The 15622-nt window shown below is 45.7% G+C and overlaps 1 protein-coding gene across 14 annotated transcripts in view; it reads left to right on the forward strand.

Annotated features, from left to right (window-relative positions):
• Positions 1–15622, forward strand: part of ARHGAP32 (Rho GTPase activating protein 32) — a 472553-nt gene that overhangs the window by 429829 nt on the left and 27102 nt on the right. For all 14 annotated transcript variants that reach the window (XM_075909245.2, XM_075909242.2, XM_075909249.2 and 11 more), the window contains 4 exons: positions 3771–3873; positions 6235–6379; positions 7504–7586; positions 10458–10565. In XM_075909245.2, the coding sequence (XP_075765360.2) occupies positions 3771–3873; positions 6235–6379; positions 7504–7586; positions 10458–10565 (439 nt within the window). The remainder of the gene's footprint in view (positions 1–3770; positions 3874–6234; positions 6380–7503; positions 7587–10457; positions 10566–15622) is intronic.

Here is a 15622-nt window from a genome sequence, read left to right on the forward strand (position 1 = left end):
GCTTGTGCAGTAGTGCACCTGATTGCTGAAATACTGTAAAAATGACATTGCTGCCGGGGAGCTCAGTAGGAGGTCTCATTCCTCAGGCTTGAAAAAATAATTCTGATTCCAGCTTGGGAAGGAAGATAACAACACCCAACAACAACAGAGCGAGGGCTGCTACGGTTGTTGAATGATTAAAAGGGGGAAACAAAGTGAGATCAGCGTACTATAAAGGGTCTGATTTCAGGATGAATTAAAACGCCCTTGAAAATGAGATCTATAAAACTTAAATTCCATCCAGGTGGGAGGGATTAACCCTCTCAGTCCCAAGGAGAGATGCTGTGAAATTTGCAAACCCACTGGGAAATGCTGAAGAATGAGCTGAAAAATTCCTTGAGTCACCCCAGTGATAAAACATGCGGGGGTCTCCTGTGGTAGAGTTTCCGCATTCCCAGGCTTCTGTGTTTTAATGCTTGGAATGTCAGATACGTGGGCCAGCCAGGAGAGGTAGAGAGGGAAATGGGATGTCTGGTCCTGGAGTAGGAGGAACACCAGGTGCTCAGTGCCCCCCAAAATGTGGGTGTTTAAATGCAGCAATTATCGATTAATTCTAGCACCTGGGAGTGCCTGTGAAGTGATTGTTTCCTTGAAGGGGGATTATCTGGAGCCCGGAGGTTGCGGGTGATATTGCCTAGAAGGGGAATAAAAACAGCAATGCAAGTTGCTAAGTTTTTATTATTATTCGTTTGAATTATGGCAACATCTGGGAGCATCATGGGTCAGGGTCTCGTGGCGCTAGGCGCAAATGGTCCCTGCCACAAAGACCTCACAGTAAGTATTAGGCATACAAGAGACAACAGGAGCCCAAGGACGCAACAAGACTGCACTAGACATCATAATAGGGAATGGTCTCAGGACACCAACTGCCTCTGTATTGTCCAGTTTTTGGTAGGCAACTTGAGCGTTATTGTTGGCTGTTTTTACGGCAATTACATATTTCTTGTTGGTGCCAGAAACGTGCAGCTGCCAGGGGCTGAGGAAAGGTGTGATTGGAGGGGGAAAATTTAAAATGCTCAGGAAATCTTCCCATGCCTTTTAATTTTAACTAGGAAACTAAAGTCATCCTGCCAGAAAAAAAAGAGCCTTTTTAACTACAGGTGTACTAGCTACCCAAGTAATCAGGTGTTTTAGGCACCTCTCCAAGCCGTGCTCCATCCGTAACTCTAGCACAGTTCAGTGACTGTTTAGTGTCTCATCTTGGTCACAGAATGGGACAGTGTGGTAACCAGGCCAGGAGACAAACACAGTGGAATTTCTGGGGTGAATGGGCCCGCAGTGGTTTTGCCCCACGGTAAGTCTAATTGTGCTACCGAAGCTCTTGCTATGGTGAATAAGCCAGTTCAATAAATGCATTGCTATGACTACATTCCCCTCTTTGCATGAAATCAAGAAAGGAAAAAAACAACAACCCAAAGTGTCACAACAGGCTGCTCCTGAAGTCTAATGATGACTTGCATACAATACTGACCATGCTGTGTATTTGCACAGCTGGAGATGTCCTAGGAGTAAAACCATAGAAACGTGAAGTTATTTCTCTCTCATGCAGGACTTTAGTTAGGCAGCTCAGGCCGCTGTTCTAGGTTAGGGCTCTCAACTAGAGTGTATATATATCCCTGGGGTACATAGAAGTCTTACAGGGAGTACATCAATTCATCTAGACATTTGCCTGTTTTTCCAACAGGCTACATAAAAAGCAAGAGCAAAGTCAATGTAAACTAAAATTTCATACAGTGACTTATTTATAATGCCACACACTGAAATGTAAGTACAATATTTATATTCCAATTGATTTATTTTATAATTATGTGGTAAAAATGAGCAAGCAAGCAATTGTTCAGTAACAGTGTGCTGTGACATGCCTGATTTTTGTAAGCAAGTTCTGGCTGAATGTCTCAAGTCCAGCACACTGTGGTCCAGCAATATCTGTGATCCAACATGATTTTAGTTAGCTGGATTCACTTACCACGGGTGTGGCCAAGATTCCCATGGTCTCATAAAGTTTGTTTACAGCCACCAGTCCTGGCGCTCAATGTTCTGTGCAGTTATTTAGCTCTAATTTACCCCTTAATGTCTTCTAAGAGCCCAATGAGCAGTGGAAGTGTCGGTAAAACTGCTGGACAATATTGACCTCCCGTGGTCCAGTTTTCTGGTTAAGCATCAGTCAGGTCCTGAGGGTGCCGAACTAGAGAGGTTCAACCTGTAATTCTTAGTGAGGTGAAACTTGGGTGTACACAAATCAGCTTCCTGAAAAGGAGTTTGGATAGATTGAGGACCACTGCTTTAGGTTGCCCAACAGTGGAAGGGGACGATCCCAAGGCACCTACAGGTTTGAGCAGGAGATAGGCACTGATCAGAACTGGTTTTCTCTGTAAGAAGGGTTTTGTTTCCAATGCTGTATGGTGCAGGATGGCGTCCATTTCCCAATAGTCGCTGCTTGGTGTTATGGAAAGCAGCTTACGACACTGTGACTATCGAGGGTATAACACCAAATGGCAGGCTGTTCTACAGTTCATGGTACATTAGTCTGAAAGGTATCTCTTATCTCTAGAGAGCCTCTGAAAATGTCTGCTCCTTGCTTTGCCCAGGTTGCTCAGCTGCTTCTGTGCCTGATGTGAAGCAGAACAGCAGTAAAGGGGATAGTCCAACAGTATTTCTGGCAGATGATGCATATGACTTGGCAGATTGGTAAGGGTACATCTAGGTCATTGTAGGAGCTGTGGCAAGATGGTGGAATCTCCATCCCTAGAGGTTTTTAAGTCCCATCTTGACAAAGCCCTGGCTGGGATGCTTTAGTTGGAATTAGTCTTGCTTTGGGCAGGGGGTTGGACTTGACCTCCTGAGGTCTCTTCCAGCCCTAGGATTCTATAAGAAAGTTTTTCCATGAGGACTTGATGATGCTTAGATGGGTCTGATCTTAATTTCCTGTGAGGGCTCATATCAAGTCTCATTTCCCCGTTAAAGGGAATCAGTTTAGCTCTTCCTTTAAATCCATCAGGATAGTTAACTAGATCACACAGTGGCAATTCAATTGTATTGAGAAGCCAACTGGAGATGTCCTGAATGTTCCTATAAATCTAATTACACCCCCTGGATCTTACTTTCAGACCAGCCTTATATGGGTCTTTGTACCCAGTTTTCCACTGCAGTTCAGAGGGTTCATTGTGTCATGGAGCTTTCTAAATCCACGGACGCTCAAATGCACCAGTGCCCCGCACATACAGAGCTCAAATTACCAATCATAAAAATGCTGGTAACTGTGAGGTAGAACACGGTATTTCTTGACCAGCGTAAGCAGTTTAAATCAAGCCAGGGGAAAGAATTTCATGTCGAATTGAAGCTGCAGAAAAAATTAGGGGTAGACAGAATGCAATTGCTCAATTTCAGATTGGGCAGGATAGTGAAGGCAACTCCATGGCTCGTTTGTAAGTCTTACAGACCTTCAGCAACCACAGCTGGTGAGAACCTGTTCTGTATCTCATCTGAGAAATGGCATTTCCTGCAGCACAGTTCCCCCTTACACCATGCTTCAGTACTGACTTACAGCAAAGCATTCCTGTTGCCAGTACCCAGCAGTATTTCCTCTATCACCTAGGCTTCCCTTAGTCTCCCATCCAAGTAGCACCCAGGGAAGAGCCCATCTGTGCTTAGCTTATGAGAGCTGACACCATCACAGCTCCTCGGTAACATGGTCCACTAAACACTGCCCCCCTCCCTTTTTTTCTTTTTAGTTCCTCAAGTCCTCAAGAGCTGCACCGAATTCATTGAGAAGCATGGCATTGTGGATGGAATATACCGTCTGTCCGGAATTGCGTCCAATATCCAGAAGCTACGGTATGCTTGTATTGTATTCGATGAATCCCAGCACATGCTAATTGAAATGCTCTGGCTTCAGAATCCTAGAGTTTGGTGATTACAGGTGATAGGTGTCTGGGAGAACAGTTGGGGAGCTACCGTGCCAGCAGCTCCCCACTGCTCATGGCTGCTTCATGAGCAATATGCTATAGCTCTGCAACATTTTAAATCCCACTGGTCTCTTTTTTACAGAAGTTAAGTGAAATGATTAACTTTGTCTACATGCCGCAGTGTCTCTGGTTTTAACTCAACTCTCTTTTTAAACCAGTTTATTAAACTGGTGCACATGCACCGTGTGTGTGCCCTTACTTCAGTTCAAGGGCAGCACATTTTGATTTAGTTTAAACCTGTTTCCAGTTGACTTTAACAAAATGTTTTAAAAAGACCACTCAGTCTGAAAAAGTGGGTCCTCGTAGGTTTGCATCAGTTGCAATGGTATGAGTTTAAATCCCCTAGTTTTATACCAGTGCGGGTTTTCCAGTAGACAAATCCTCGGCAATACTTGAATATTGCCTGTCTTTCTAGAATACCATTAGTACGTCTCAGAGGAGCAAGCAGCCTATACCCTTGCAGTGGAAGTTGCTAGCTGGAGGAATTCATTCTCCTTTACCTTCACCTCACTCCACCCCTTCTTATTTTGAAATAAGTTCTAAAAATCTCCCTACTCCTTCTCCCAAAGAGCTTGTTTACACCTGGAGTAATTCAGGAACCCCTATTCTGGAATAACCATTCTTGAATACCTCTGTGTTTGGGCTCCTGGAATGAGTGTCTTGTTCTGGTTTAGTTTAACCCACTTTGTAAGTGGATTAAGTAAACTAGACCAAAGCACTCTTATTGCAGAGTAAGTGTGTCCACCCATGGAGTTATTCAGGGATAGCTGTTCCTTAATAATTCCGTGTGTAGTCAAGCCCTTAGAGCAGTGGTTTTTGGCACATGGGTTGTTTGTGGCCCAGTCAGCTCAGAACTGCTGCCCGTTTGATATCCTCGGGGCTCTATAAGTAATACATATGTTGTGTGGGTGCAGCCACATAAGAGACAGCCCTGCATATGTGGACCACAATGGTATTAAAGGTTGAAAACTATTGCCTCTGAGTGACTTTTGCTTGCCTCAATTTTTCCTTGGGTCTGACCCCAGTCTCTTTTGCTCCTTTTTGATGTTTGCCTAGAGTGTTTTATGGTTTCCTTGCGTAACTCCCCAAATACAGCAAAGAGGGCTCTTTATTTCTGAACACAACAATGAACTGCCAAGTTGCTAGATGGGTTTGGTTCGCTTATATGATACTTCAGATGAAACAACATGGTGCTATTAGCATTCAGTAGACCCACTGAATCCTCTGCTCACTACACAGATTAAGTGGCTTGATTTTTAAGGGGCTACACGTGCATGGGCAAGGACACAGGCACAAGATTGTTCCATTATGTAATACGGGGAGAACTTAATGTTTTAACTAGGCTCTCGAACTGTGCCAAAGCTTTTGACTTAGTTTCTCTTCCTTGTGTTGCAAACCAGAATGACAGCGTGGACGGATGCATGGAAACCAAGCCTGTGACGTGGTAGTTGCAGTGTAGTGCAGTGCAGCTGTCTGCTGCATAGGAGATGAGCAGTTCCACTTCAAGAACTCAGCTTCATCTGCTCACCACTCCCAGTGTCCTGACTCACTATGCTAGTTTGTGGCTAATTGGAAACAGGAATTTCCATGCACATATTCCAGTGGGAAGCAAGGCTTGCCAGCCCCGGCCCGCTGAGTGCAGCTTTTATTTCATAAACATTTGTGCTTTGGGTTTCGCTCGCTCTTTCCCTCTCTGTGAAAATCAAGGGAATGCACATGGGTTTTCTTCATGTGGTCCCTGGCTCCTTTTGTTCTTGCAGGGCTTTCAAGCTTGCATCCAAGGAATTTCTGCACACAGTAGTTTTGATGTACAGCAGCTGTTGATAGACCCTGATGTTCAATGTTGCTTATAATTTCAGTTTCCATGCCTTTGAAATTTCAAGGAGGTAACGTTTTCATTTTGGCCCATAGGGAATCTTACCTAGGCAGATCTCAGTCACAATCACTAGAGTTAGAGGTGTAAATTGCCTGCAACACTGTTGAGACTATACACTTAAAATATAACAGTATTTGCAGGAAATATAATTTCTGGGCAGCCAGTTAGCTGTAAACCCAACCATCCCATCTTGGAAAAACGTGAGCTTGCAACAACACACACGTGACTTTTGTGGTTTTGGCTCTAAGTCATGTATTTAGTCTTGTGAGCCATGTTCTTGCATTCCTTTGACTCTGGTTTGTTTTTTGTTTTGCTCCATTCCCTCCCACCACCCCATCTGCCTTTCTCCTCTAGCCACGAGTTTGACTCCGAGCAGATCCCCGACTTGACTAAAGATGTTTACATTCAAGATATCCACTGTGTGGGCTCCCTCTGTAAGCTCTATTTCCGCGAGCTCCCCAACCCCCTGCTCACATATCAGCTGTACGAGAAGTTCTCAGTAAGTACATGCTGGTTAAGGGCAACTTCTCTGTGGGTTTGGTCAGCAGGAATGACAAAGCCGCCTGTTTCGTAAAGAGTAACAGGAAAGGGATCCTCCTGAAGCATTTTCTTTCTCTCTGTTTAAAAATGGTTACTCCTGAAAAGGGGGCTCTCAAAACATTGGCTTAGGCCAGATCCTGTTTGGGCATGCTCCTTGAACAACACTGCTGCACCTCAGCTAGGAGCCACACTGCTGTGCCTGTGTCCGACACTCCAGGTTCGCAGTAGATGTAACCATTACAAATCCTAGTGGTTACATGGTTAACCATTTTTGCCAGGTGGGACAAGGGAGGGAAGGATGGTGCAGGGGTGCTCCCACGGCTCCTGGGAAGCTGCAGACTCTGCAGAATAAGACACATACTGCAGAACCTGCAGTGCAGCTGGCTTGCTGGGAGCGGAGCCGCGAGCTGGTGTGCATAAGCCAGCCCCTATTCCAGCTCCTGTGGAGCCGGCTGCACTGGGAGCTCTGCAGTATAAGCCTTATACTACAGAGCCCCCGGCATGGGGCAGGAGCCGGCTCCCCAGGAGTTGGCATGTGCCTGTAGGGCAGAAGAGTGTAAGTGTAATGGAAATGGATAAGCTCTCATATCCCTAGTTCTCAGCATCCTTTGCTGTTACCTTCCTGGGATTGGCGTGCCCTTGTGCCAGGGCACAGTACCCTGCTCTAGACTTTGCAGCACCAGGAAGGAGGCACAATTGTGTGAATCTCCTCAGCATTTGAGGGAGTCTCCTGCAGGTACTAAAGATTCTCTCCAGTGGCACAGCCCACAAGGGAGGGCTTCAGTGGGAATTGCTGCTGCTGCTGCTGCCTTCCTTTGGGATGAATGGTACCTCCACTGCAGCACAGAGTCACTCCGTGCCGTCAACACACAGCTCCTGGGCCAGCCTCCTTGTGCCTTTCATGTTAGTTATAGGCAGGTCCACCCCCTCAGCACACAGAGAACATGATGGAGGAGGCAGCCTTAATGCTTACGTGGAAAGGTAAATCCTACGTATCTAAATGCCAGCAAACCGAGCGCCATCCAAACTGTTTGAGTTGTATGTGCAAATGTCCAGTATCTTAAATGTATTATCTTGTTGCAGGATGCTGTGTCCGCTGCTACAGATGAAGAACGATTGGTTAAAATTCATGATGTCATCCAGCAGCTACCCCCACCGCACTACAGGTTAGTGTGTGGACTTTTACCCCAGTCTGACAGTGAACCAGGATCCTAGCTTTCCATCCTCATCCTGCCTAGGTCAAAGGTGACCAGTGCAGACGAAACCAAAATCATGCAATGCTAAATATTGGGACTTGGCTACAGCACAAGGGTGTCACTTGTTGGAGAGTGAAAAAAGCTTTGCTACTGCACAGTCCTCACGTAGGAAGGGCATGCTGACATTACTGTATGCTTTCTGATTTTCCCCATCTAAGATGGAAGCATTCTTCCTGCATATACTGCATAGTTGAGTGCAGTTGGAAGGATTTCTGACTGTAGAACATTGGCCTACATTTTAGATCAATAACAACACAGACTGTACATAAATCTTATCTGACTTACTCTGTGCAATATGCCATGTGGGGGTGAATATAGAGCCCATCACATCCAAATAGTCCGATTTCATTATGAAGAGGGCAGGTGGGCCGTGAGACATTGGACAGGATCTTTTTAATGAGGGCAAAAATCCATAGGTTGAAATAAGGAAATAAATAGGGAGAAGAATGAAGTGAATGACAGGAGAGTCAGAACTTTAACTGGCCTTGTTGAGCACACCCCTGGCAATCTGATGAGACAGATGAAGATGTGCATCTGAAATCATGTGAAAAAGGAAGCACCGTACAAGTGTAAGTTACACTGAGTGCAGCTGGGGCCTCAGGATCGAGAGGGCAGGTGTTCTGCTGACAGCAGAGGAACTGCTCTCCTGCATGCATTCAAGCAAGGCAGGCGGCGTTTGTGAACTTGGCAGTCAGAAAATGGGCATAGGAATTGGAGCTGTTTTTCATGGCATGCTCTGGCATTGATGGAGAACCCGGTTGCCTGAGACGTGTGTGTGATTTGCCCCAATGCCAGTTACAATTTCCTCACTGGCTTTTGTTTGTGCCATTCCTGCCAAGACCAGCTGGGGTGTGCAGAGATCAGTGTCCCAGGGGGCTTTGTTCATATCACCAGACTTTTGTTTTTTAAAACCCGGGTGAGAGATAAGGAGGGCATGAGAACAGTCACATTCACATTTCCAATGGGAAAACGGTGCTGCAAGTGATCCCCCTAGTGGTGACTGGGCAGAGATGGTGGTTCCTCCTAAAAACGTTCCTGAGGCTTGGCTGCACGGCCTTTTTGGAAGAAAAGAGCTTTTTTATTCCTCTAATAATCTTCTGACAAACAAGGGTTTCTAGGCTGCTGATTGTGGCGCTTGGCTGTAGAAGGGCAGTGCAAGTCTTGTGGGGTTTTGTCCATTCCATTTCCAATAAATGTTGACTTTTTAGCATAAGGCTTTGTGTCTGCATGTCTATTGCATAGAGCATGCATGCAAAGAGAAACCAGGCAGTGGTGCCAAGTAGGGTGCAGGGTAGGAAAGAAGTAAAGGCTGGACAGGTCTGGGAAGGCTTGAGATTCTGCTCGTGGTTAGCTATGCACTCACTTCTTCAAGTGTCCGGCTGCCATTCAGCGATAGAACCGACTTACCTGGGGAGCTGCAAATCCACTCTTGTTAGGGGATACAAGAGAACCTGTTCTCACATTATCAGCAATACAGTCAATGCACCAGGCTTCGCTGACCTCCATTGCTGGCCATAATAAGTACAGTTAACCCACTTGGTGCCAAAATAAAAGCCTCCTCTGCCTTACACAAAAGGGCTACGTCTACACTGGCCCCTTTTCCGGAAGGGGCATGGAAATTTCACCAGTCGTCGTAGGGAAATCTGCGGGGGATTTAAATATCCCCCGCGGCATTTAAATAAAAATGTCCGCCGTATTTTTCCGGCTTTTAAAAAAGCCGGAAAGAGCGTCTACACTGGCCCCGATCCTCCGGAAAAAGTGCCCTTTTTCCGAGGGTCTTATTCTTTGAAGTAGGAATAAGACCCTCCGGAAAAGGGCACTTTTTCCGGAGGATCGGGGCCAGTGTAGACGCTCTTTTCCGGCTTTTTTAAAAGCCGGAAAAAAGCGGCGGACATTTTTATTTAAATGCAGCGGGGGATATTTAAATCCCCCGCGGATTTCCCTACGACGACTGGTGAAATTTACAAGCCCCTTCTGGAAAAGGGGCCAGTGTAGACGTAGCCAAGGAGAATAAGATAAACCCCTTTCCCCAAAGCCTAAGAGAGATTTTTCAGCATGACCAAGAAGTTATCTGACCAGGCTCTGCCTGATCACACAGAGCAAATGTTTTATTTCTGTGGCACTACATTGTGGGAGAGCAGCCACGTAATGAACTTAGGCCAGGTCTACACTGCGGAAGGAAGGTTGGCTTAAGGTACACAACTCCAGCTACGTAAATAATGTGTGTGTGATTTGCCCCAACGCCAGTTACAGGCTTTTGTTGGTGCCATTCCTGCCAAGCTGAGCTTGGACCTGTCTCCATAGCGAGAGGTTGATGGGAGCAAATTCTGTCGTCCATTTTCCTTACTGGCTTGCAACAGTGAAGAGTACTGGTGCTGACGGGGGTGCCTCAGCATTCAATTTAGTGGGTCTTTACTAGACCTGCTAAATCGAACCCTGCTAAAGTTTAATCACCAGAGCATTGATCCTCCGGTAAGTGGAAATGTGGCCTTGGAGCGACTAGCTGGTTCCGTAGCCTGTTGAGCTAGTGGAGTTGCAGGTATTTTTGCCCACGTCATGTTTTGTTTGCCCGCCCTTAGGTGGTTCAGTAAATCTAACAAGTGCATGTTTCTATACTGTCTCTTTCTTCAATGTGATTATCTGCCGGAGGCAACATTTTTATCTCGCTTGGGACACACCATTCCTCCTCTTGCTATCAAGCTAATACAAGGCATGCTAATGGGTATCAAATGTTTGCCTATCAGTTAAACAGATTTTTTGCATCTCTTTCTCGTTTTTCAGGACACTGGAGTTCCTAATGAGGCACTTGGCTCATCTAGCTGATTACTGCTCCATCACAAACATGCATACCAAGAACTTAGCAATTGTCTGGGCACCAAACCTGCTACGGTATTTCTATTGCATTTCCTCTCACCTTGATGTTTAAAACGTGTCACAGCTGTTCCTCTGAGTAAATATTATATGCTGAGATTACATCATGCTGTGTTCCCAAGGGCTGCTGAATGTCAGCCCCCAGAATACAGGCTAAAATGTCCTCTGGTCTTGATTCTGCAGTTCTTACTCAGGCGCAACTCCTATTGGTTTTTCAATGAGAGATTTTTTGAAGAAAGTGCTTTGAATCTGGGCAGATTTAGGCATGTTGGGCCAGGTCCTCTCCAGGTGTAAACTGCATCATTCCCATTGACTTCAGTGGAAGTATATTTCACCATTATACAGGCAGTCCCCGGGTTACGTACAAGATAGGGACTGTAGGTTTGTTCTTAAGTTGAATCTGTATGTAAGTCGGAACTGGCGTCCAGATTCAGCCGCTGTTGAAACTGACCTCCAGTTCTGACTTACATACAGATTCAACATAAGAACCCCAAGCGTCCCCAAGTCAGCTGCTGCTGAAACTGATCAGCAGCTGATTCCAGGAAGCCTGGGGCAGAGCAACTGTGCCTCGGGCTTCCTGTAGTCAGCGCTGGTCAGTTTCAGCAGCGGCTGACTTGGGGACGTCTGGGGCAGAGCAGCTGGGGTGCTGCTGGGTTGCTCCAGTAGCGCCGCTCCTCAGCGCTACTGGACCAACCCAGCAGCACCCCAGCTGCTCTGCCCCAGGAGTCCTGATTCAGCTGCTGCTGAAACTGACCAGCAGCGGCTGAATCAGGACGCCTGGGGCAGAGCAGTTGGGGTGCTGCCGGGTTGGTCCAGTAGTGCCCAGAGCGGCGCTGCAGGACCAACCGGCAGCGCCCCAGCTGCTCTGCCCCAGGGTCCACAACAAAAGCCTGGTCTGCTGGGGGGGGGCACACTAGCTGCGCCCCCCCCAGCAGACCAGGGACACAGGGAGCAAAGCAGCAGCGGGGGGTGCCTCGCCTCTGAGGCTTTGCTCTGGTGCCGGACCGCTTTGCTCCCGGTGCCCCTGGTTTGCTCTGGCAAAGCCTCAGAAGTGCGGGAACCCGCCACTGCTGCGGGTTTGCTCCCGATGCCCCTGGTCTGCTGGAGACGGTCCCCAGCAGACCAGGGGCACCGGGAGCAGCTTTTCTCGCCCCAGAGCTCGAGGTGGCTGACCGCTGCCTGGGAGCTCCGGGGCGAGAAAGCCCCGTTCGTAAGTGCGGATCCGACATAAGTCGGATCCGCGTAAGTCGGGGACTGCCTGTAACTCCACTGCCTGACAGAATTGCTCCTTATTTACAACAGTGCACACTGTATTTACAACAGGCGCACTTTTTCCCTCCACTGACTCTTTTTTTGCTCTCCCTCAGCTAGATGTGGATACTCTCCCCTTTAGCATCCAGGGAAACGGGTTCCACTTTGCAGCACCATTATTATACCATTGCAGCAGTCTGTATAGTCCTTTCTTTGAGAGGATAACGAGTCTTGTGGATAAGGGAGAAGCGGTGGACGTGGTATACCTAGACTTTAGTAAGGCATTTGATACGATCTTGCATGACCTTCTTGTCAATAAACTAGGCAAATACAACTTAGATGGGGCTACTATAAGGTGGGTGCATAACTGGCTGGATAACCGTTCTCAGAGAGTAGTTATTAATGGTTCATAGTCGTGCTGGAAGGGCACAAGTGGGGTTCCGCAGGGGTCTGTTTTGGTACAGGTTCTGTTCAATTTCTTCATCAGTGATTTAGATATTGGCATAGAGAGTACGCTTATTAAGTCTGGAAGTGCTTTGGAAGATAAGATCATAATTCAAAACGATCTGGACAAACTGGAGAAATGTTTTGAAGAGAGTTGGCAGTTTTTCAAAGGGACATTATTAAGGGCCCAAAAGCAAACTCTTCTGCGGCGTAGAAAATATGGCAAAAGATCACCTTGGCTTAACCGGGAGATCTTGTATGATTTAAAAATAAAAAAGGAGTCATATAAAAAATGGAAACTACACAAATTACAAAGGATGACTATAGGCAAACAATACAGGAATGCAGGGGCAAGATTAGAAAGGCAAAGGCACAAAACCAGCTCAAACTAGCTACAGGCATAAAGGGAAACAAGAAAACATTCTATAAATATATTAGAAGCAAAAGGAAGACCAAGGGTAAGGTAGGCCCATTGCTCAGTGAGGAGGGAGAAACAGTAGTGGGAAACTTGGAAATGGCAGAGATGCTCAATGACTTCTTTGTTTCGGTTTTCACGGAGAAGTCTGAAGGACGCCTAACACAGTGAATGCTAGTGGGAAGGGGGTAGGTTTAGAAAATAAAATAGAAAAAGAACAAGTTTTAAAAATCACTTAGAAATGTTAGATTTCTGCAAGTCACCAGGGCCTGATGAAATACCTCCTAGAATACTCAAGGAGCGGATAGAGGAGGTATCTGAGCCTTTAGGTATCATCTCTGGAAGATCATGGAAGATGGGAGAGATTCCAGAAGACTGAAAAAGGGCAAATATAGTGCCCATCTATAAAAAGGGAGATGAGAACAACCCAGGAAACTATAGATCAGTCAGTTTAACTTCTGTGCCAGGGAAGATAATGGAGCAAATAATTAAGGAAATCATCTGCAAACACCTGGAAGATGATAAGGTGATAGGGAACAGCCAGCATGGATTTGTAAAGAACAAATCATGTCAAACCAATCTGATAGCTTTCTTTGAGAGGATAACAAGCCTTGTGGATAAGGGAGAAGCGGTGGATGTGGTATACCTAGACTTTAACAAAGCATTTGATACGGTCTCACATGATATCCTTATCAATAAACTAGGCAAATACAACTTAGATGGGGCTACTATAAGGTGGGTGTATAACTGGCTGGATAACCGTTCTCAGAGAGGAGGAGTTAATGATTCACAATCCTGCTGGAAAGGTATAACAAGTGGGGTTTCACAGGGGTCTGTTGTGGGACTGGCTCTGTTCAATATCTTCATCAATGATTTAGATATCGGCATAGCGAGTATGCTTATTATGTTTGCAGATGATACGAAACTGGGAGGGGTTGCAACTGCTTTGGAGGATAGAGTCATCATTCAAAATGATCTGGACAAATTGGAGAAATGGTCCCAGGTTAACAGGATGAAGTTTAATAAGGACAAATGCAAAGTGCTCCACTTAGGAAGGAACAATCAATTTCACACATACAGAATGGGAAGCGACTGTCTAGGAAAGAGTACAGCAGAAAGGGATCTAGGGGTTATAGTGGACCACAAGCTAACTGAGTCAACAGTGTGATGCTGTTTCAAAAAAAGCAAACATGATTCTAGGATACGTTAACGGGTGTGTTGTGAGCAAGACATGAGAAGTCATTCTTCTGCTCTACTCTGTGCTCATTAGGCCTCAGTTGGAATATTGTGTCCAGTTCCGGGCACCACATTTCAAGAAAGATGTGGAGAAGGTCCAGAGAAGAGCAACAAGAATGATTAAAGGCCTAGAGAAAAAAGACTGAAAGAACTGGGCTTGTTTAGTTTGGAAAAGAGAAGATTGAGAGGGGACATGATAGTGGTTTTCAGGAATCTAAAAGAGTGTCACAAGGAGGAGGGAGAAAACTTGTTCTTCCTGGCCTCTGAGGATAGGACAAGGAGTAATGGGCTTAAACTGCAGCAAGGGAGGTTTAGGTTGAACATTAGGAAAAAGTTCCTAACTGTCAGGGTGGTTAAACACTGGAATAAGTTGCCTAGGGAGGTTGTAGAATCTCCATCTCTGGAGATATTTAAGAGTAGGTTAGATAAATATCTATCAGGGATGGTTTAGACAGTATTGGCTCCTGCAATGAGGGCAGGGGATTGGACTCGATGACCTCTCAAGGTCCTTTCCAGTCCTAGTATTCTATGATTTTATATATAGGATGAAGTTTAATAAGGACAAATGGAAAGTGCTCCACTTAGGAAGGAACAATCAGTCTTACATACACAGAATGGGAAGCAACTGTCTAGGAAGGAGTACTGCTGAAAGGGATCTACGGTCATAGTGGACCACAAGCTAAATAATAAGTGTGATGCTGTTGCAAAAAAAGCAAACATGATTCTGGGATGCATTAATAGGAGTGTTGTGAGCAAGACACGAGAAGTGATTCTTCCGCTCTACTCTGCGCTGATTAGGCCTCGGTTGGAGTATTGTGTCCAGTTCTGGGCACCACATTTCAAGAAAGTTGTGCAGAAATTAGAGAGGGTCCAGAGGAAAGAACAAGAATGATTAAAGGTCTAGAGCAGTGTTTCTCTCTTTTTTTTTTTTTTTATAAAGTACCCCTTTTTCAAAAAAAAAAAAAAAAAAATTGTAAGTATCCCCAGTACCAACAGTTTTCAGACACACAATTTTTTTTTCTACTATTGCAACACATTTGTTTAAACAAATTAATTGTAGCCAGGGAGGCAATGACATTTTTGGGTGTAAAAAGTTCAAAAATAGTAAAAGCGCTATAAAACTTAAAACAAAAATCAGTTTTCTGCAAATTTCAGTTGCGTTGATGTACCCCGCCCCCCCAACTTCTCTCGACTACCTCTAAGGGTTACTCGTATCACTGGTTGAGAAACACTGGTCTAGAGAATTTGAGCTATGAGAGAAGACTGAAAGAATTGGACTTGTTTAGTTTAGAAAGGAGAAGACTGAGGGGACATGAGAGCAGTTTTCAAGTAGCTAAAAGGGTGTCACAAGGAGGAGGGAGAAAAATTGTTCCCCTTGGCCTCTGAGGACAGGACAAGAAGCAGTGGGCTTAATTTTCACTAAGAGAGGTTTAGTTTGGACATTAGGAAAAACTTCCTAACTGTCTGGGCGTTTAAACCCTGGAATAAATTGCCTAAGGAGGTTGTGGAATCTCCATCTCTTTAAGAGCAGGATAGGCAGACATCTCTCAGGGATGGTCTTAGACAGAGTTTGGTCCTGCTGTGAGGGCAGGGGACTGGCCTCGATGACTGCTCAAGGTCCCTTCCAGTTCTAGTGCTCTATGATTCCATGAATAGATGTGGCTAGCAGGTTTCAGGGGTGCTGGAACAATTTCTGTAATGAGGGTGCGGAGGCTGTTGGGCCCTACCG

The sequence above is a fragment of the Pelodiscus sinensis genome, chromosome 25 (genome assembly GCF_052426305.1).
Source record: "Pelodiscus sinensis isolate ZL-2025 chromosome 25, ASM5242630v1, whole genome shotgun sequence".
Lineage (NCBI taxonomy): Eukaryota > Metazoa > Chordata > Testudines > Trionychidae > Pelodiscus > Pelodiscus sinensis.